The 21,358-nt window shown below is 38.6% G+C and overlaps 1 protein-coding gene across 1 annotated transcript in view; it reads right to left on the bottom strand.

The window, feature by feature from the left end:
• Nucleotides 1-21,358, bottom strand: part of tmem104 (transmembrane protein 104) — a 70,973-nt gene that overhangs the window by 17,499 nt on the left and 32,116 nt on the right. The window contains exon 9 of the mRNA XM_041969381.1: nt 2,990-3,083. Within this exon, the coding sequence (XP_041825315.1) occupies nt 2,990-3,083 (94 nt within the window). The remainder of the gene's footprint in view (nt 1-2,989; nt 3,084-21,358) is intronic.

Consider the following 21,358-nt stretch of genomic DNA (forward strand, 5'->3'; position numbering starts at 1 on the left):
TCTGACCTAAATTTTAACAGCCATATTAAAGCAGGACCCAAATCAGCCTTTTACCAGCTGAAGAACATATCTAGAAGAAGAGGACTGATGGCTCAGCATGATTTAGAGAAACTTCATCATCACCAGTTTTCAGTAGCCTTGACTATTGTAATGAAGTTTTTCAGACCTCTCTAAAAATCACTACAACTACAATTAATCCAGGAAAGCTGCTGCTTGAGTTTTTGGGGGTTTGCAGTTTTTCAATCATTATATAATGTTCTGTGATAACAGTGGGCAGTAGGTGAGAAGTGAAGAGGCTGACTGTTACAGGTTGAAATATAATTAATCTTTCATAATTAATCAACATAAATATGAGACGCCACACTATTAATTCAAATTTACTTCTGATTTGTGACCAAAAATCTACTTATAGAACTGAAGATGAATGTAAATAATTATTTCTATCTATGATATTGCAGATATGATAGTTTTAAAGGAAGAACTTTACTCTTTCGGTGCTGTCAGAGTGAACTGTCAAAGTAACCGATAATAAAGATTAAAAACTAAAGCAGTAATGCACAACATATAGTTTACATCATGAACTAAACAAAATGAATTGATTCTGGTTTTAGTCTACAGTGTCTAAACATATTTGGCTGAGCTCTGATGCCTAACATTTTATTTTAGCACACAAATAAGGAAGACTGCTTTTTAAAAAAGGAAGAAAATGCTGTCACACTAATTTAGGCTAAAAGCATTGATAGCATGTAACAGGCAGCACAGTAGCAAGTGAGCAGGTGACAACAGCTGAGAGGCAACAACTGTGACAAGGCCGACAATAAGCACAGGAAGCAGAGCTGAAATGCACCAACCAGCCGCTACCCCTGACATCCAGCACACAGCGTCCTCACTCAAGGCTACGTAGAGGACTACAGGTGCAACCACAGGGCTGATAAGTAACTGTCCAGAAGGGAAGGCATGGTCATGTGTGTGGCCTGGGAATAACTTGGGCTGTGCATGAGGAGACTAGGCCTAATATTTGTAGGGTACTGTATGACTGAGGAGATAAAGACGTGATCATCAGTAGTCCGAAAAAAACTGTACAGAACTGAGGCTCTCAAAACTGGACTTCAGGCCCATTTATGCTCTACGCAAAAAACGGACATGAAGCATGTCGTCCGTCTCCTCTTACTGAAAATATGCATTATCGTGATCTCCTCCACCATCACCATGTTCACGGTCAACTAAAACTGACGCCCAACCTCAGAGGTGAGCACTGAACTCTGCACTGCCCTCTGGTGGATGTATTGCCTAACAACCCTGCCAAGTGGATGGAAGTATGAGGGCAATGATGTTTGAAACAGATGTACCTTATTACAAACGTAAAGGAAGCATAAATGGGCCTTAAGACACCCAGATAATACAGGTGGAGGTCAGATAACTCCTGCATGTGCATTCAACTAAACTATAATTGGCCACACATCCTCCAAAGTTTCAGTAATCATCACAACACACCTTTAATGCCATTAATGACGAGGTCCTCCTTGCAATTTAATGCAGTGGTTCTGAAAAGGGGCTCAGTGTTAATAGGGTAATACAGTGTGTTGCCTTTAAGAAAAAGCTCTAAACACTTCAACCATCTATAACTCAACTCGTCTCCACAGGCTTAGAAATGTGTGTTTGGTTCTCTCCACTGAAAACAAACATGAAAAACCAGAGACAGAAAAGGACCGAGGCCATTGGTCAAGATAAATGGTCTAATTGACTAAGTAGGCCAGAACGTCCTTTTTAGAACTCGACCAAGATGTCTAAAAAATGATAAATGGGCACTATCGTCCCAAGTGATGCTCTTTTCAGTCCCTATTTTAAAGGATGATGTTGAATATTACAAATCAAGTGTAATTTTCTAATGCCTTGCATTATTTCTGATTATGATTACACTGTGCTCACAAAAGCAGTTATCTATAATGTGGGAGCAGGACAGACATATACTGATAATAATCCCACTTTGTATTGGGGAAAAAAAGCTAAATTGAACCTGATGAGACAGAAATGAATGTGGTTTGGTCAAAATTCAGGGAAAGTTGTTTGAACAACATGTTAGCAGACTGAAGGTCAATAAGACTGAAATAAGACAATAATGTCAGATTTTGTGGGTTATGAAGACAAAACAGAATTCTCTTTGCTAATGCGTCTTGCTCCTACATCATCTTAAACCGGATATCGGATTTTAACATGCTAGCGTGTCCATCGACTGCAGAGGCTTAATGAGTTTAAAAAATTTATGTGTGAAATCCACAAATTAATCTCCCTGCATAATGTGTTAATTATGACATCTATAGTTTAAACACAATAATTAGCATTCTCTTAGAGAAACTCATTAAATAAAATATGCAGCAATTAACAGTTTATGTGCAAGAAGCCAGATAATTTAAGGAGTATTTCCTGGTGTTTTTGCACAAGCATGAAGAAACAAAGCTCCCACTGAGGCCATTTTGAATCATTAGTCTGGGCTGTAAGGAGCACGCTGTAAAGTGACACCACGGAGCAATTACAGTCAGAGTGAAAGGTGCAGCTGAAGCAGCCGGATAGTGGACAGTGAATGGATGCTGCTGCGTTTGTGTGATGTTTATTCCAGCCGGCATGCGGCTGTGCAGGGGTGGCGGGGGTGCCATGATTCAGCGGTGTTGTGATTTTAACAGCAGGTCCAGGACGGGTGGTTTATTTTCACCCGACGTCGTGTGAGTGACGGTCCAATCAAGCTTGGGACAGGCTGTCAGCGCTGTCAAGCTGAGGAATGAGAGGAGATGGGAATCAAAGACACAGAGCAGGACCAAACCATGATGGACGGACCTGACCACAGCAGCCATAAGGCAGAGGCAGGGAGAGTGATAAGATGGAAATGTGAGTGGGTAGGAAAGGAGGTGGAAGAAAGGCTCAAAGAAAGTGAAGCCAGCTGCAAAGACTAAATCTAAATAATTTGCTAGGAAATATTGAGGTCTCTGCTTACCGATCCACCGCATGAATGATGTGAGAATCTGAAGATATTTGGTCTTCTGGGCGTTAAAGAAGGTGAACGGTCCCAACAGAAGAGTGAAGCCACTCTGCAAGGAGGGAAAAAATAGCATTTTAAAACATCTTCAAAACTATAAAAAGAAAAATTGGCCAAAAATAACTTTCTAAACTTGGAGGAAGATGACAGAAGTCGAAGTCACAGTCAGGAAAAAACAGACTTAAAGTGAGAAACTTGTCTCACTATCAACTGATGAGACCTGACAGGTGGGCAGCATGTCACCCACCATTGATGCTGCTGTTAATGGTAGAAATAAACACTGACTATGTTTGATTTACTGGGATGGATATACACTGATATATGTCATATTACCTTCAAGATAACTCACATTGCAGGGTATGTTTTAATTCAAGCTGATGGAGATTTGCCAAGTTGAATTTTGGGGTTTCACGTGACTTCCGTTAACACTTAAACACTTAAATGAGGGGAAAAAAAAATTGTAAATACAACTTATTTTTCTTAAACGTGACAGGTGTTTCTCTTTCTTTTGTTTTTCTACCTTGAACAAAGACTCTGAGCCATTAAACATTAGCCGTCCTTCCCAGAGCTCTGTCAGATTCTCCTCAGCACTTCTCAGATACAGCTGAAGAGATCAAGAGGTAGACCAATCTATAGTACAGAAATTTCAAATCTTTCCAGACTGCAGCCCTGATGGCCCATCAGATACTTTCTTTATCAAGAGTTGCAATCAGAGGCAGCGGCTCAGCTTCTGTAGCTCCAACCCCATTAGTTCCCTTCACTCCTTCTCCTCCACACCTGGAAACTTTACTCATTTCTTCCCACCATCCCTGTTCTCTGACACTCAGTTTGAGTGGCATGTGATCCAAGAGGCAGTCACTTGTGTGCCATTTTCTTCTGGAGAGCAGCCTGCAGGCTTTAAACAAGGACATACATACTCATATATACACACACACTTCTTCTGGGAGGAGAAAGAATAAGACTTCAGCTCAGTCTGACATGTAAAAGACAGCAGAGAGGAGACGTAAACTACAGGAGTTCATCACAAACTATACAGCTCAGAGTCACCTCCCCTGAGTCTGGAATATGTTTAAAATAGAAAAGAATCGCTATTTTAGCACTTTGTTAAAATCAGTTTAGGGTTTTTAAGGGTTAATAATTAACACAATGCATTAACGACAAAATTACTCATGCCATATTAAAAACCCAATTTGGCATTTTCTCGTGAGACAAGATTTTGGTGCCTTTTCACACCAAAAACCACTTTATCCTCCTTATTAACTATGTTTCTGATATTTTCCAAGCCTTAAATTTAGAGGATGACCCTTTTGATATGTCACAGTATTAACCACTCAGTCGTCGTGGACGAGGGAGCTCACCAAGGTACGTTATCTTGGGGGTCTTGTCTGAAAAAGTTTGGTATCCACTTCTGTAACCAACAGCTTAACTAGGCTTTAACTAAGCATCACTGGTATTGCTGGAGTGAGTGGTTTAACACAAAATCACTGAAACTAAAGCAAGAATTAGAAAAGAAACAAAATCTCGTAAAAAGAAATATGTAAAATTAAAGACAGAACTTTTTAAATCTCGAGCTCTGTGTTCCTCAATTGTTTGATGACACAGGGACATGTATTATGTTCATTTCTGGAGCCATCGCTGCCCAGCAGCGTCCCGAGGCTGAGAAACCACACTATGCAACCTTTTCTTTTTCTGGAAGATGCGTGAGGCTGTGCTTTTTGCAGAGTGCTCAGCAAAGAAACCCAGGAGGACAATATCAGAGAAAAAGAGGAAAAGAAACAGATAAAGGCACAGAGCTCAAGATAAGACAAGGAAAAAGAAGACTGTCTTTTACACGCTGGAGAGATCTCACAGTACAGGTAAGATACAAGATGGATGCTGAAACAGCCGTCGATAGGGGATGTCACTGAGAAAATCTGAAAAAGTTCTGTAGTGCGTCTTCAAGCCAGGACAAACATTTGGAGGACGTGGCAATCCAGGCTCAGCCTCTGACTGGCGTGCCACGTTCCATGCCCAGTGGCATTGTGGGGAGGTAGGCTGTCTCCTCTGTGGGAGGCCCAAGGCAAGCCTCCAGCATATTGTAAGGATTAAAGAGGCACTGACCCGGGGAGCTGTAGGTCATGACATGATCAAGTCCTGTCAAAGCTGGCTGAGATCTCCGAGAGACGAATTAAAGCAGCAAACCATGGACTGACAGCATCCAACAATTGGTAAAAGCTCTTTGGTCAGATATCGTCATGTGGTCCATGGTGGAGAAGAGGGTCCTGCTAATAGAGGTAATCATCCTTTGGGAGGAGGGTATGGCAGCGGCCCATGAATTTTATAAGTACCCCCAGCTGGCAGTGGAGTGCCAAGAGCTTAACTTTGAAGCCAGGTTTTTACTCTGTGGAGGTTCTTTGCTGGAGTTTCATGGGCCAGTTATTAGTCCAGCTGCTGCAAGGGGCAAGAGTGGGAGGGTCAAGACTGAGGAAGCCCAAAGGCACTGGGAGAGAAGTGGATAAAAGAAACTACTGGCAACTACGAAGAGGAGACATTAGCTGGTGTGGGTCAACGCTGAAGGCAGGGGGGACATCCCCAATGTGCCACTCGCCTCCCTCCTGGGAGATATACTTGGTGAGGAGGCGAAACGTCTGTGAATGGCGGCTCCCAGCTGATGACCTTGTAGCTGACCTGATAGCGCTGGCAGAGGTGCGACAGGCCAAGAGGCCAAAGCAGGAAACACCTCCTCTACTGTACTCCAAACAGGAGTTGAATGAACAGCTGAACCAATTTCCAGTTAAATAAATAACACCATTAAATTTGTGAATCTTTTGAGGATTGAAGTTACTGGAATTATTATGACTAAATATCACCAACTGCTAAACCAGACCAAGTGTTTAACAATGATGCTAAGCTAAAGCTGGTGTCTAAAATGTGTACAAATGGACATCTGGCCTACATGTGGTTTAGAAAAGGGGTGAAAAAAACACAACAGCCTTTAATTCAGCCGTGTGAAGTCGATGATGCTCATGTTTCTATATTTTAAAATATTACCAGCTGTCCTCTTGGCAAAGCGCAGCCTAAGCTCAAGCAGAACCAAAGCATAAATCTGCAGCAGCCATTGCAGGTAATGAATGAACCATTATGAAGAGAGATGTGTCTGAAGAAGGAAGTGAAATTAATGGCATCTGGCAGACAGACAGCAGTATTTCAGCCCTGTATGTGTGAGTGGTCAGCTGCTGTCAAGCACCTCTGCCTTCTGTCTAAAGATGACTTTATGATTTAAAACACAACATCAACCTGCTCCTACGTCTAGATTGATGTCAGTTTTATTTGTCATGCTTCATGAAAAACTCGTTACCAGTGAGGCAGATTGTGAGCATGTCTCTTGTTTTTACTTGGTTTCACTCCGAATGACACAAACTAAGGACCTGCATTATTAGTTATAAGAGGCTTTGCATGTTTATTAGTTAAAACTCACATGTAATCCTTTCTTTAGAGTTTATTCCGCTGTACCAATAACCGTGTTGACATTTAGTATGACACAAAAACAAAGTCCTGCATGGTTTTATTAATTTATTCTGTTAATATACAAATACAACCCTTAAAGTTCACGAAATATGCCAAATGTCAGCTGCTTCACTGCTTAATTCAGTATATTTCATTGTTGTAAGAATGAGATTAAACAAAGAAAAAAAGATTAATATCACTTGTTTAGGAAGCATAATTAAAAGTTTAGGACTTGGAAACTTCTGAGGCAGTTGGGACAAAACATGTGATCTACTTGATCCCACTTGCATGTGAGACATTGAACAAATATCCCATCAAAATCAGGTAAATAAGATCACTTCTGAAATCAAAAAAGAGATTTAACAAGTATCCAAATCTATCAGCAGGTAAAGAATAAAGACAAAGCCCATTAAAAACACCATATTCACCATAAATTATTCCAAGGTAGAAGACTACACTTCAGTGTCTCAACAAAGAAAGCATCATAAGAAAATAACTGTTATGTCTGGTCATGTTCTTTTCTCTCTACAGTCTTACACAAATGGACGTCATCACATAATTAGGTCAAATTAGTGAGCTTTATACAAAAAAAAAAATACTATTCTGAAAATAATAGTGCTTCAGGAAGCACTAATGAAAGCTGGTTAATGAAGTGTAACACTAATCAAACGGGATGTCCACTGTTTCAACCCAAAAATGCCTTTTCATGCATTTTCTTCAGTAAATTCACCTCCAAAACATCTCATAATGACCATTATTTTCTACAACTAAACATCATTCTTATTTTCCATTTCTAAAGCCTTGCATGTGAAGGAAAATGGCTGGCACTAATGTTGTAGTTAAATGAGCTCCGTCATGTAAGTCCACCAAGACAGTCCATTAACTGGACAATGAGGACATAAAGTGGGTAGAGGAAGACGTGTGTGCTCCTGCAGCAGGAAGAGAGGCTTTAAAAGGAGTTCATGACTTTGGTACGAATCAGATCAAGATGAAGATACAGAGAATGAGTTTGAGAGGGAGAGTGTGTGAGTGGGTGTGAAGAGAGATCAGATGCCATGTGTTGTCTGGTGACTCAGACCTGCAGAGCTGGCATGGACCTACAGAGACCAGTGGGGTCACTCCAGTTACAGCATGAAGTCACATTTCACTTTGGAAAAAACATTAAAATTAATGTGGCTGCGACAGTGATTCAGAAACTACACGGAGCGGATGATACTCACCAGTTTTCTTTCTTGGAAACATCTCAATTAATCTCAAGTGTTTTTGTGTCTAATTTCAACTGATATACAGGCAAATATTTGTATTTTATGTCTGTTTTAAACCAATTCACTAAGATTAACAGCAGAAAATTGAAACGTTCTAATCGGGACTTTTTGTTTCTGCATGTTCATGCAGCTCACATTAACTGGCAGCTTAAACTGCACAGTTTATTATCAATTATCATCAATGATTACGCAGAGTGAAACTGAGATCTCAACAGTTTTCCTGGTCTTGGTTTCTGTTCAGTCTGGCAGCTTGTTAGGCATAAGTTCTCAGTCCCTCCAGGACTTTGTTGTGTGTTTGTGTGATTGCTGTGACTTAAAATGCCCAAATGTTGCAGCAGCTTTTGTGGAAAGCGTTTTTTTTTTTTTTTTTTTTTTTTTGCAAACACACTTGAAATTAATTTAAAATACTATTCAGTTTATTCTAACATTGTTGAATAAGCACAGTGAGGGAGGATTTCACCATTCAGCACAGGTACAATATAGGCTATACATATTCTGTTTCAGCTTTTACAGCAGATCTGGGTCTTCTCAATCTGGCTGCAGCCCCCGAGGACTGGAGATGGACCCCCCTGTTCTAGACTCTTCATGGTGATTTTCCTCATCTGTTCGCACATGGTAAATGCATTTGTACTTATACAGCACTTTTCTAGTCAGCTTGATCATCAAAGTGGTTTACACTGCATGTCACAGTCACTCATTCACACACACACACTCATACCCAATTGACATTGAGAGGCAATGTTCAAAATGTTCAATGTGTTGCCCAAGGACACTTGGGCATGTATTTAGGGAAGCCTGGAATCGATCCACCAACCTACCTTCTGGATGGAAAACAACTGCTCTTTCTCCTCAGCTACAGCCGCCCTACTGAGGTACAGCACATCTCTCTCTCTTTCTATATATATATATATATATACTTTAAATATATATATATATATACTTTAAATATATATATATATATATATATATATATATATATATATATATATATATATATATATATATATACACACACTGTAAATGTATATATCAGGATAAAGATCATTTTAAGCTCTTAATTCCTGAATTTATTTACAGTAAAATTACACGAAAAAAAATTACTGGTTAAAAAAAAAAAATAAAAATCTGTAAATACACAAATAATCAAAAGATAAAGACTGAAGTAAAATAAAGTACTGTTTCATATTAAATGGATTAATAATAATAAATAAAGATTAATAAATTAATAATATAGAAATAAATACATGAATAGGAGTGAATAAAAGCAAATAAATACATTAAATAGAACAACTACATATAAAAAAATAAAATAAAGACCAGATGTGGTTTGATGCAACTTTGTGACAGCAGGTATTACAGGTTGTTTTTTAACTGGAATTTTACAAAAATAATGTCAAATGTAAAATATATTTGCGTTTTTACTTTGTTTTGCTTGACTTTGCATCTACAGAGTATTTATTTTGTACAAAAAAAAAGGTTTATTAATCTTTACATCTTTACAATCTTGTTTTTTGAAATATTTTTTCATCAAGTACTTTTTCTTTCATTCTTATCAGATGGTGTTTCAGGTCCAGCAGCAGCTGCTTGGAAGTAATATTAACAGTAGGCTTAACAGTAGGTAGATGGAATTTAAGGTTTATTTTGCAAACATAGGTAATCTTTATGATAAAAATTAAATGAGCAATGGGGGGTGATGGGGGGGATAAATAAACAAGTGTAAAGCCAGACAGAAACTAACTCCATTATCACCACAGAAAGTTTATCTTTTTCTGCTGCTGTGATAATTCACAATAGCTGAAACAAAGCAGGCATGAACTTATCTGATAATAAAAACACAATTTGTTATTCTCAGCCTGTAAGAAACTTCAGCTGGAGTTAAATTACTTTTAAAAATGACAATTTAATCAATAAATTTATAAATTCAGCTGCAGCAGCTCCTCTTTGCTGTTCTAGATCATTTATATTCTTACCGAGCACAAATCCAGTTTTGGCTGTAACTACTTCACTGGTACTGTCTGCAGGAACATCTGTAACTTCCAACCTCTGGCTGCTCCCATGTGCAGCATCAGATAATCTTATTTTCTTGTCTTTTCTTGCTTCACAAAGGTTGACAAGAGGTTCAGAAGTGTCGCCTGCAGTCTTGGGATTAATATAAATGCAGTATTTGGCAGCTCCGGGGGTGTGAACACAGTCTCTGCAGATAAACAGAGGAATACTAACACATCCTCTTTTAGATCCACTCCGTGTAGAGCTGCGCTGGGAATTTTTACAGGGTGGCTGTTACACGACCAGCTCTGTTTTTCAATTCAGACTCCACCATGTGGAAAACGTTTCAACACATACTTGATGTGCCGGATATAAAATGATGATGGACATTGATGTAAGTCACTCAGACTTAGATTTAGTTTGATGCTTGATGATGTCTGTTTGAAAAACAGCAGAAATTATAACAGCCTTTGTTTCAGGATACGTCCGCGGGCTGAGTTGGAAACATTTTGGCTGTGTCAACGACAAAAACCAAACTGCCACACAGGAGATGAATATAACTAGAAATTCATGATGAAGACAAATTGAATGACACAGCGATCCAATGCATTTATTCATTTAATACTTTGTTTAAGCTGCTTTAGCAATTTCATCCAACTCTTGATTTTTTTTTGCCTCCTCTGCACAGAAATTGCTTATGTTTCATGCTCAGTTTAATAAATTTGGCAATAAAGAAAAACAAATGCTGTCAGGAGAAAAGTGGCATGAATCCATTTGGTTGAGGCGCCCTCCCCACCTCCCTTACCTCCTCCTAAGCTTCCTGATGGGTTTTTGCTCCTGAACAGCAGCACACTCATAAACTATGAGCGTTTCACATTTGACAACAAAGACGTTCTTAAAAATCGCCCATTTCTCCTCTTCAGGCCTGAGACAACACTTTCAGCTACCTGGCTGGCTGCAATCACACACTTCAGTGAAAGGCAATAAAGGCAAGTCTGAGATGAGAAACTGCAAAGGTGACCAAGGCAATGAAGGATACCAACGCTGAGATTTGTCCTCTTACATCTCTTTTGGTAGGTTGCAGACTGATGATGTATCAGCAAATACTGGGGATAAAAACTATTCTTGCTTAAAAATATACATTGAATTTTCTCATTTTAACAGTTGGTGTAGTGTGAATTAGGCACATTGAAATTTAAATGCAAATGTCAGCACTTTGAAGCCATTTTATAATAAATTATTCTGATGTCCAGACCATAAAAGCAGCAATAAATGGTGGGAAAAAAAACGGATCAAAAAACTGGCCTAATACTATCTTAGCCCAATTTAGTGATGCTGAACTCATAGAAATAAATCTGTTAGCCAATAAAAAGCATTAAAATGTCTTTACCTTTCACTGAAATTAGCTGTTTAATTCATGAGCAATTAACACAAACGCAATGAGTACATTGCCCCAACCTCGTTATATTTAAGCTTCTTGACTAAATTTTAGCAAAAAATTACATTTTAATAAGTAATGAAATAAATTTTGATCTATAAACTGGACATCAACACACCCATTACACACCAGCAACTGGATATCAACATGCACATTACACACCAGCAACTGGATATCAACATGCACATTACACACCAGCAACTGGATATCAACATGCACATTACACACCAGCAACTGGATATCAACACACACATCACGCACCAGCAACTGGATATCAACACACACATTACACACCAGCAACTGGATATCAACACGCACATTACACACCAGCAACTGGATATCAACACACACATCACATGCCAGCAACTGGATATAAACACACACATTACACACCAGCAGCTGGATATCAACAAACACATTACACACCAGCAACTGGATATCAACATACACAGACAAGAGTCAACATCGGACTGACTTTTACTGGCTGGGAAGGGCTCAGAGATAAGACAGGATGCAAGCAGCATGCCCAACTAGCCTTCCGTAGGGGGCAGCAAAATGTGGAAAAACAGTCTCAGTTCAGAAATGGAGTTTTAAAAACGTAGAAGCCATGCTTAAATCATGTCTAGGTTCAATAGATACCGTGTTTTATAGATTCAGAGTTAACTAACCTCCTGTCTCCCTGCTCTCAACTAAAACATTCCCACTACTTTACATGGCAATCAGTGTTCCGTTACCCATCTGTTTTACTTCCAGAAGGATTATTCAGAGTGGATATATTGGCAGCATCTACAGTAAATGTCCACTTAAAAAACAACTAGCCATGTAACCCCCCCCCCCAAAAAAAAGAAAAAAGAATAAGTTAAAAGTTGAGAGTCTTTGTGGCCTGGATGTAAAGGACCACATGACATGGGCCATTTAAATTTCATCATCTTCCCTCCCCGGCTCTTTTTTATAAAGGAGAAAACTTTTAAAAGTAAAATATCCCTGGAACAAAGTTATAATTTAGAAGTAAGAGATTAACAGGGCTTAGATATGGTGAATGATCTCAGTAATAGTGAAAACCCGCCACCAACTGGCAAAGCAGACTACAGCTGTCAATCACCTCCAAAGTGTTTTGGATTTGTGGAGTTCAGAGAGAGCAGAAACTATCTAAAGGCATTTAACTGGTTTTAGATTGCATCACCAGCCATTTCAACGGTCTTTGTAATCACCATGTGTGTGTTTCTCCTAGGCAGCGAGTTATGTTGCCTTTTCATCCATAACAGTTGGGCGAAGGCAACCTCTGACCGTTCACCCCCATTTAAGTAATTAATCAACAAATAGAACTGCTCCCTTTGGTAGGGTCAGCCAGATCCTCCTGGCACACATGGCTGAAATCAAGTGAAAGTCACAGTGGCTGAAAATATACCCAGGAGAGTCATGATAGTAATGAAATTTGCTTAGTCAATTATTTTGGCTGGTGTTACATCAGATGTAAAGAGGGTTAAAGGTAAAATACCCAGAGTACCCTGGTGGGTTCATGGTGGTCCAGCCTGAAATCTAATAATCCAGCCCACAATCACACGAAGAAGAAGGGATTATGATTCCCAATCCCACCAGTCCCAAGCTGCCAGACCATTTGTATGTGATGCTAATCTTTATTCTAAACAGACTCCTAACTGAAAATGCTACTCACATTAGTCACCGCTGATTTACTCTTACATAATTAATGTGGACCACTAAGTTATCAGATTCATGAAAAATGAAAATGGCACCTATTTTAATTTATAGAGCATCTTTAATAACGCTGTTAGAAAGGAAAACAATTCAAGCCACCTCAAATCCCATTAAAACTGATGTAATGAATTACAATCACTGAATTGAGACTCTAAATCCTGTTAACACTGCTATAACAAAAATTGCTGACACCTTAAAGTAAATACTGCAAAGAGAAATCAGAGAAATGTGATGCCGCAAAGTTCATGTTGGTTCGGAAGAGTTTGTCCAGCAGGTGCTTACTTCGACTGGTTTCCTCTAAAACATTTACACATGCAGTATATGGTGCATTTTAAAGCTGTGCATGATGAAACCTTTATGGAAAGAGTTAAATCCAAAAGAAAAGAGAATAATTTTCTACTCTCCCATGTGGAGGTTTCTGTCTTGAGGTGGAAAAAAAAAAACATATTTTGATCAGTAAAGTAAAAAATGTACTGACAAATGATAATTTTCACTACACTGTATTTTAACACACTGCTGTGCTTGTATTGCCTTGAATAGTGTAACATTTCTATGTATTTATTTTACTTTAATCTGTTTTTTAATCTGATCTTCATGTATATGATGGAACTGAAAGCTACCGCACATTAGCTTAGGCTAAAAAATGCTATAGTGTGTGGTATGTGCTAGTGCTAAACATTTAATTCTAAACAAAATATACAAAAAAAACAAAACAAAAACAAAAAAAACAATGAATACAGTAATGGTTTTGTAATATCATTGGTGCTGTTATTCATGTTGTTACTAATGATGTTTTTCTATCCGACATCTTATAGGTGCTCCAGATGATTGTCTGCTTAGTTTTCTTACAGAGGCCCTAAGCCTTTTGTGTTCATCTCCTTTTTCTTCTCCTGACATTTCTCTTTCTCTTGTTTCCCCTTGTCAGGTGCAGCATTAAATTTCCAAAATAAAGAACATGATCAAGTATGAAGGAGAACCTTAAATCCTCCATTAAGTTCCCCTTGGCAAAGCTAATTTTTCAGCACAAGGCAGCCAGAACACCTTCCTGCTGTCATGATGCTGGACAAAACTTAATAAATAATAGAGGCATCAAAAGTAACGTGTTAAGGCAAGGAGATTCATTTGTGGAATTAACGTGTGCTATGTTATATTATATTGCTCATGCTTTATTAAAAATCTGAGTTTGGCACTGTCTCGGTGAGAGAAGCTGATTTTGGGCATGTAGGTGTTTTGCCACAGCTGAAAACCAAATCTACCAAAAACCACTTCAACTTCCTTATTTATGAAGATTCTGATGGTTTTCAAGCCTTACATTGGAGGATGGTCTCAGGATGACACATTTGATATATCACACAGTTAACCACTCAGTCGCCATTTGACATTCTGGCCCACACCCCTTACCAGCTGGCAGCGGTAATGGACCAGATCGCTGCGTGGCCACTGCCAAAAAAACAACAAGAAGGGGTTATGTCATCCACGTCATGCCTGATTGTGACCAGAGCGGGACAGAAGAAATCCAAAAACCCAATCGACAAGATAGAAGTTAGGAAATAAAATAAAAAAAGAGAGAGGAGAATCAATAAAAAGACTGTTGTTTGCAGACAAAGCAAAAAGGAGATTTAGTTTAACCGAAGCACCTCTATCTCAACACCGAGCTTGCTTTTGTTAAGGCTGCAGTTTCAGGTTTAACACCTAGCTTTCAGCAGACCGCATGCTAGGTGTTTTACGCGCTGGAATGTGATTAATCGTAATTAAGCCACAGCTATCCTGTAATTATTCAAATTAGAAACTTTATTTGACATCCCTAATAAATAAATATGTTGTTAAAACTGCATTCACATCATCAGCTGTTAAATGAATCTGCCATCTCTTCATCATACCCACAATTGATAGCAAAAAAAAAAAGTCTATTAAATGAAACTTGATAAAAATGCCCTTCTAAAAACATTTTTGTTATAAAACAGCAGCAATAATCAGAACAGAGACAGACAGCTAACTGAAATAAATCTCTGCTGCTTCTCTACTGAGAACAGCTGCAAAACCGCAATCATTTAAGACCTCTACAAGTCCATGCATCATTTAACTTTAATTAAGACCTTCAGTTGAGACCTTGAAAGTGTAAAGCACAGAGTAAAGAAATCTGACTTGTTTTTTTCCTTCCAACCTTCTGACTGTTTGACTGAAATTACACCATTGCTTTCATTCAGAGGGAATGAGTCATGTTACTTTGGTTGAATCGGATCAATATACATTTAAATAGCTCAGAGCGCACCAATGCATGACAGGAATTAGAGTCTAAAAATAGATTTATATTCGCAGACAATATTTCATCATAATGATACCAAACGAAATAAAACAATGTGTAACTGAATGATGGTGAAAGCACAGAGTGCAGAGGAATATGAGCCATCATGGGACAATTCATTGCCTTGAATTTGACATGTATGATGAAAGACCTTAGACTAACCCAACCATGGTGGTATGGAATAGAAATGGCATAAAAATAGGCCATAAAAGCCCAGGAGATATGTACAAACCCTTATGATAGCAATAACAAGTCAACTGATTCACTGAGCACACACCAGCAACTGGGAGGGGGAAGGAAGTAATACAAAGACGCTCTGAATGTGATTGTAGAGGTGGTGGTGTAGTGAGGAGAGGAAGGAAATAAAGAAGGGAGCAGAGACGGAGCCCTGAAGGCAACACTCTGCACTTAAAACCATCCTGGGACTAAATGTTTGTCAGTATGAAAGAATGTCTGCTCTCAGCATCATTACTCACCAGAAAACTTCTCTGTGCAGCAGATACAATTAACATAAATAAGAAAATGGATGAATAACACGACGAGACTCGTCATAATTCAAGACGTGGCAGAAGAATAACGTCGCTTTCCGCATATGATTGATCTGCAATGAAAAAAGATCAACGGAGCAGCAGAATTCAAAGAGCTGATGTACAGAAGTGCAAAAAAGTTTTGATCTAGTCCTCATTTCTTTGTATCTTCCTTCTGATTTTTCTTCTTTCAAAATGGCCTGGCCTTTTTCAGAGGAATGTAATCTACAATTTTCTGAAGCTTCAAAAAAAGCTCTTAACTCAAGTAATGATTCAGCGTTGTGTCAGCAAATAACAGACAACTTAGAATACAATAATTTTAAATTAAATCTTTAGGCTGTTTGTTACCAGCAGCCTGATACAAAGATCATTGTTCTGATAAACAGTAAAGTATTTTAGTAAGTTGTTCATTATAATAACAATAGCAAGGTGATTCCCAACGAGCTATGAGCTGTTTTGAAGAAACATTTGAGGAATTAGAAGAAAACAAAGAGTCAGGACTAAAAAAAAAATATCTACATCAGATGAACATGATCTGAAAGTGATGTCCTGAGGAAATAGAAACAAACCCAGCAAAGACCTCAACCAGGACCTAAGAGATGCATCTGGATCTTCTACTGTTGACCGAGGCCTCAACAGAAATGGTCTCCATGGAAACGTGGTTGTCAAGAAGCCATTCATAAGGTAAGGAAACAGGGAGAAAAGGCTGAGGTATCTCATATGACACCAGAACTGGACTGAAGATCAGTGGAAACAGGTCTAATGGAGGGATGGATCCTCCCCAAAACCTGGACCTCAACATTATTGAAGCAGTGTCGGATAATCTTAATAAAAGGCAGAAACATCCAAAGAAGAGCTTTCGAAAGCCCTTCAAGGATCCTGGAGAACTATTCCTAAAGACTAGTTAAAGAAATGACAGAAACCTTTCTTGAGCCCCATTTACGCTCTCCACAAAAGACGGACACAATTCATTTTGTCCATCATTTAAGTCTAATTTGGTCCGTTTTTTGGGCCCTTGTGGATTTGTTTTCAAACAGAGCAAATGGAGTAGCAGCACTGTAAACTGTGGGGGCAGCACTGAGCAGTATAACAAATAAGCAACTGGCAAAACAAACAAAGAAGAAGCAGAAGCCACCAGGATGTATTTAGTGGCCAAACAGACCAAACATTTTCTCAAACAAACCAGACATTTTCATGATCTCCTCCATTGTTGCCATGTTGATTATTAACTATTTTTGCTTCATACACTGTATTTCCATTAAGTGGTCCAATAAGATTAAGTTAGCATTTTCCAGAAAATAACTACTTATTTCCTGTTTTTAAAGAACTATATAAAGAACAGCACTATATGTGACTGAAAACTTGGATGATATTTTGGGAAGTCTGGCCTGAAGTTGCACTGTAGGGAAATCAAAGCAGCACAAAGGATTTTTTTAGGAAATTGGCTGCTTCTGCCACTTTTCTCTTCAAAAGAGGGACTCAATGTTAAAAGCTAAAGATGGAAACTGTGTCTAAACTCACTTTTCTAAGGCAGAAAATCTCATTTTTAATGTGATTAAACACTGATAGATCCAGGGTTGATGTCATGTTACATTCTCAGTGTCTATGTGCACGTTTGTGTTTAATGGGAAATCGTATAGTGTGAATATGACAGAGCGCTTATCTGCTGGCAGCAGAAGGCTCTCCATCTCTTCTGAGACCATCTCTGTTAGCTCTGCATGCTGCTCTCACCCCACTCTGGATTTTTGGGTCACCATTTAGTTGCATAAATTCAACTTTAACAAACACTCTTACTTCCCTGCTACAATACAACACACACACACACACACAGACACACACACACATAAACATATAAAGTGTAAAAACCATAACTCAAGTGGGCTTGCGGAGCCCAGTGAAGCAGTCTGTGGATAATAACGGGGTCATATGAAATTTATTTCAAAGGCTGGACTTGTTCTATATGTGCATGTGGTAGATTTCACATCAATGTACAATATCTAGAAAGAGAAGCATTTAAATGAAATCACTGTACTTGATTCAGTCGAGTTGGTTGTGGCTAAATTAGTGCAGATTGCTCCATCATTGACTGGGATTGATAACAGAGCGTGTGTAGTAAGAAACCTGTTCTGGTTGGGCTGATGTATTTGAAAAGAAATAGAAACAGAAAAGTAGGTTAAATGAGAAAAATCTTCTTCTGCACTGAATCTTCATGCAACCCCTTAACCTTTGTTCAACGTGGCCTCTGTAGCCAAGACTTAACAGCTACACTTTCAACTATGTCATCCCTGTTCCCAAGGTCACCAATTAAAAATATTGAGGGATGTTTATGCTAGCAAATGGCCAAAACACTCCACAATGTTAAATTGATGGCAGATGGCAGGGCACACTTCTCCCATGTGGGAGACCTGAGTTCAAATCCCACATGGGATGATTTTTAACACCTTCCAGTTGGGTCCTTAGGTAAGACCCGCTGTAGCCTCGATTATTAATGTGTTAACACGATAACGTTAACATATAGCATTCGTGTATACAGTCATGTGACAGGTCGGGCAAATAGTGGAAAAATATTACAGATGGTTTGACTTTTTCAGTGAGCAAAGAATCACTATCATCACTACTATCATATGATTACTAAGATGTTTTAGAAAGAGAAGAGAGGTGGAGAATACATGACTGCAACTGGTTCAATAAGATAATCTGAACTGTGAATGAAAATGCTAAATACAGATTTGCAGTTTCATTCCAGCTGCAACCACCGTGCAGAAAGTGTAATGTGACCAGAATTTTGTACATCAACCACAAAGAGCCTGGGAAGATTAACTTTGTGGCATTCAACTGTGGACCACAGAGCCAACCTGAGGAGAAAATATGCTGCAGAGAAACCTTTATTTCTCTGCAGCAACACTAAATCACACAGATCTCATCACTGTCAAACCCAGGACTGTTGCCATATGCATCCACAGTTAATGGGCTGGCTGGACTGTTTGCAGCAGAACTCATGTGTAAAAGTTAATCACACATTGGTCATCTGCAGAGTGATTTAGAAGGTGATTAGGATGTTCCACTTCCATAACTTTAATAACAACAAAAAGGTCTTTCAACAGAGTTCATCATCTTCTGTAATAAGGTCACACTCGACTGGAATCTTTTAGACAAACTTTAAATTAAAATTAAACAAAGATAATTAGAAAAATGAAAAAAATAAGAAAGGCAGTTAGTTTTCTAATTAGCTTTTCTTACTTGTAGCCTCAGTTTCCTGTTCTTAGCTGACAGGAGACACCCGGTGTGGTCTTCTGCTGCTGTAGCCCATCTGCTTCAAGGTTAGACGTGTTGTGTGTTCAGAGATGCTTTTTTGCAGACCTTGGTTGGAACCAGTGCTTATTCAACTTCATGTTTCCTTTCCATCATCTCCAACCAGTCTGCCCATTCTCCTCAGACCTCTGACATCAACAAGATATTCTGGTCCAGACAACTGCTGCTCACTGGATATTTTCTCTTCTTCAGACCATTCTCTGTAAACCCTAGAGATGGTTGTCACATCAGCACAGCTGTGATGTATTAACATAAAAAAAGAGAAAACAACTGGGCTACCTGACCTGGTCAAAGTCCAGGTGGATCACCATCCATTTGCTGCAGAATTCAGGACTTTGTACAAGCTGCTGTGTCCAAGATAAATGCCTAATTAAAACCTATAATAAGCAACCCTGCTCCTCAGAAAAGAACCCATTACACACCCATCAGGTTAAAAATGACAAGCAACAGCACACTGTAAAGATTTATGACAGGTTTGGGACACATTTGAGGAAGGAAATGAGAAATAATTTGCTCATGGTCTAATAACACGACTACACTCCACCCAACTTCCAAGATTTTGAGATGGCAAAAGGCATTTTTCTCCAAAAATTAAGCTAATGATAAGAATGGGTAAAGAATTCCACAAAGGATATAACATGTCAACACGGAATTGAAAAAGACCAAGATCGGGTATTTTATTGAGGAAAGGGGTGTAATAGGTCAGTGGACAGCACTTAAGCAAATCTTCCCTACAGAGTTAGCACAGAGCACTGTGACTTAACAACCTAATCAATTTAGAAATACACAGAGGTGAACAGCTGCCCGAGCAGCAATCTACAACGTACAAACCCACAAACACACATTAGGATGTGTAACAAGCTCAAGGTTGAATCAGGTCCCAATGTAGAGAGCTATTATTACCCCGTCTCCATTTTATATGTGGCCATGAACTGTTTTTTTCATGGAAATCACATTCATTTTCCTTCTGTGAATAAGACCGTTATGTCTCTCCGAAATGCCCTTGTACCAAATAACCAGTTTTTTTTCTACTCTCACTCAGCTCGTAGACAACTTCTCTGCCCTTCCCTTGTTCCATGTTCCTTGATAAAGAAGAAATTAAATGCATTTATTTAATCTTACTCTTAATCTTACCAGAGATGCTTTCAAAGGACATCGCTTTAAGTTTATGTTCATCTGCAGTAGATAGATTTTTAGGCCGTACACTTCTTTTGTTTTCCTCAAATTCATCCAATGTTTCCTCAAAATACAATGCACACCATCCAGAAATATTCAAGATCTTTAGGAACCAATTTGGGAATTATTGCTACAAAAATGAAATTTTCTGTCAAACTTGTTGGTACTTTTCATGGAAGCAGCTAAACAAATTCTGTCTTTGTGACAAACTGCTAGTAAATAAAAACCAAAACATCCAATTTAAGGTCAGTTCTTTGCTAAGTTGTCTGTTATGTGTTGACTAAAACCTGGTTTATAGAGTTCACCTCTGAGTTTTGACATCAATTTTAGAGACTAGCAAACATGGTGAAGGTGGAGGAGACCACCATACTGTTCATTCTCAGAAAGACACACAAACAGTGGTGGTCTGTGTGGTCATTTAATACATCACGGTTTCCTCTTCTCTTTTGCTGGTCACACATCAGCTATACTGACAGCTATACCACCCCTTAAAGTGTTTGTGCACGTTAGCTTTGCAAAAATGAACTGAGCAACAAGAACTACCTCTAGATGGCGCTGTAGCATTCCTAAATGTAAAACTGCATTTTCTTATAAAGCTATGCAGGAATGGAACGACCTTCCTACAGACTTTACCACCAGGAAAAACTAAGGAATTTTCTCCAGATAAACAAAAAACATGGATTTTTAAGAAATCAGTCATGTCAGCACTGAATACTTTAATGTATCTTAAATAATGCTTCATTTCCTCTTTAGCATCTTTGCAAAGTGGGGTGGTACATGTTTTTATGGATTTTTCATTTACTTGCACCATGGCACTGTATATACTGTCTTGTTTGGAATGAGCTTTCTGGACACAATTATATATTATAATGTGTTTTATGTATCTGTTTTTAATCATTTTTTTTATTAAGATTTTTTTTTGGGCTTTTTTTTTTATTTATTTTGTCTTATAACTCTCATAATTTCTCTTCTATCTGCCACAGGGACTGCAGATGGACATTAAACTCTAATCTGAGTTCATTGTTTTACTGTGCACGGTCCCTTTCAATAAAACTTTTGAAAAAAAAGCTCAATGCTGCCTCCACAATTTCCTGTAGTACTGCTCTGTTTGATGCA

This window comes from Melanotaenia boesemani, chromosome 2 (assembly GCF_017639745.1).
Source record: "Melanotaenia boesemani isolate fMelBoe1 chromosome 2, fMelBoe1.pri, whole genome shotgun sequence".
Taxonomy (NCBI): Eukaryota; Metazoa; Chordata; class Actinopteri; order Atheriniformes; family Melanotaeniidae; genus Melanotaenia; species Melanotaenia boesemani.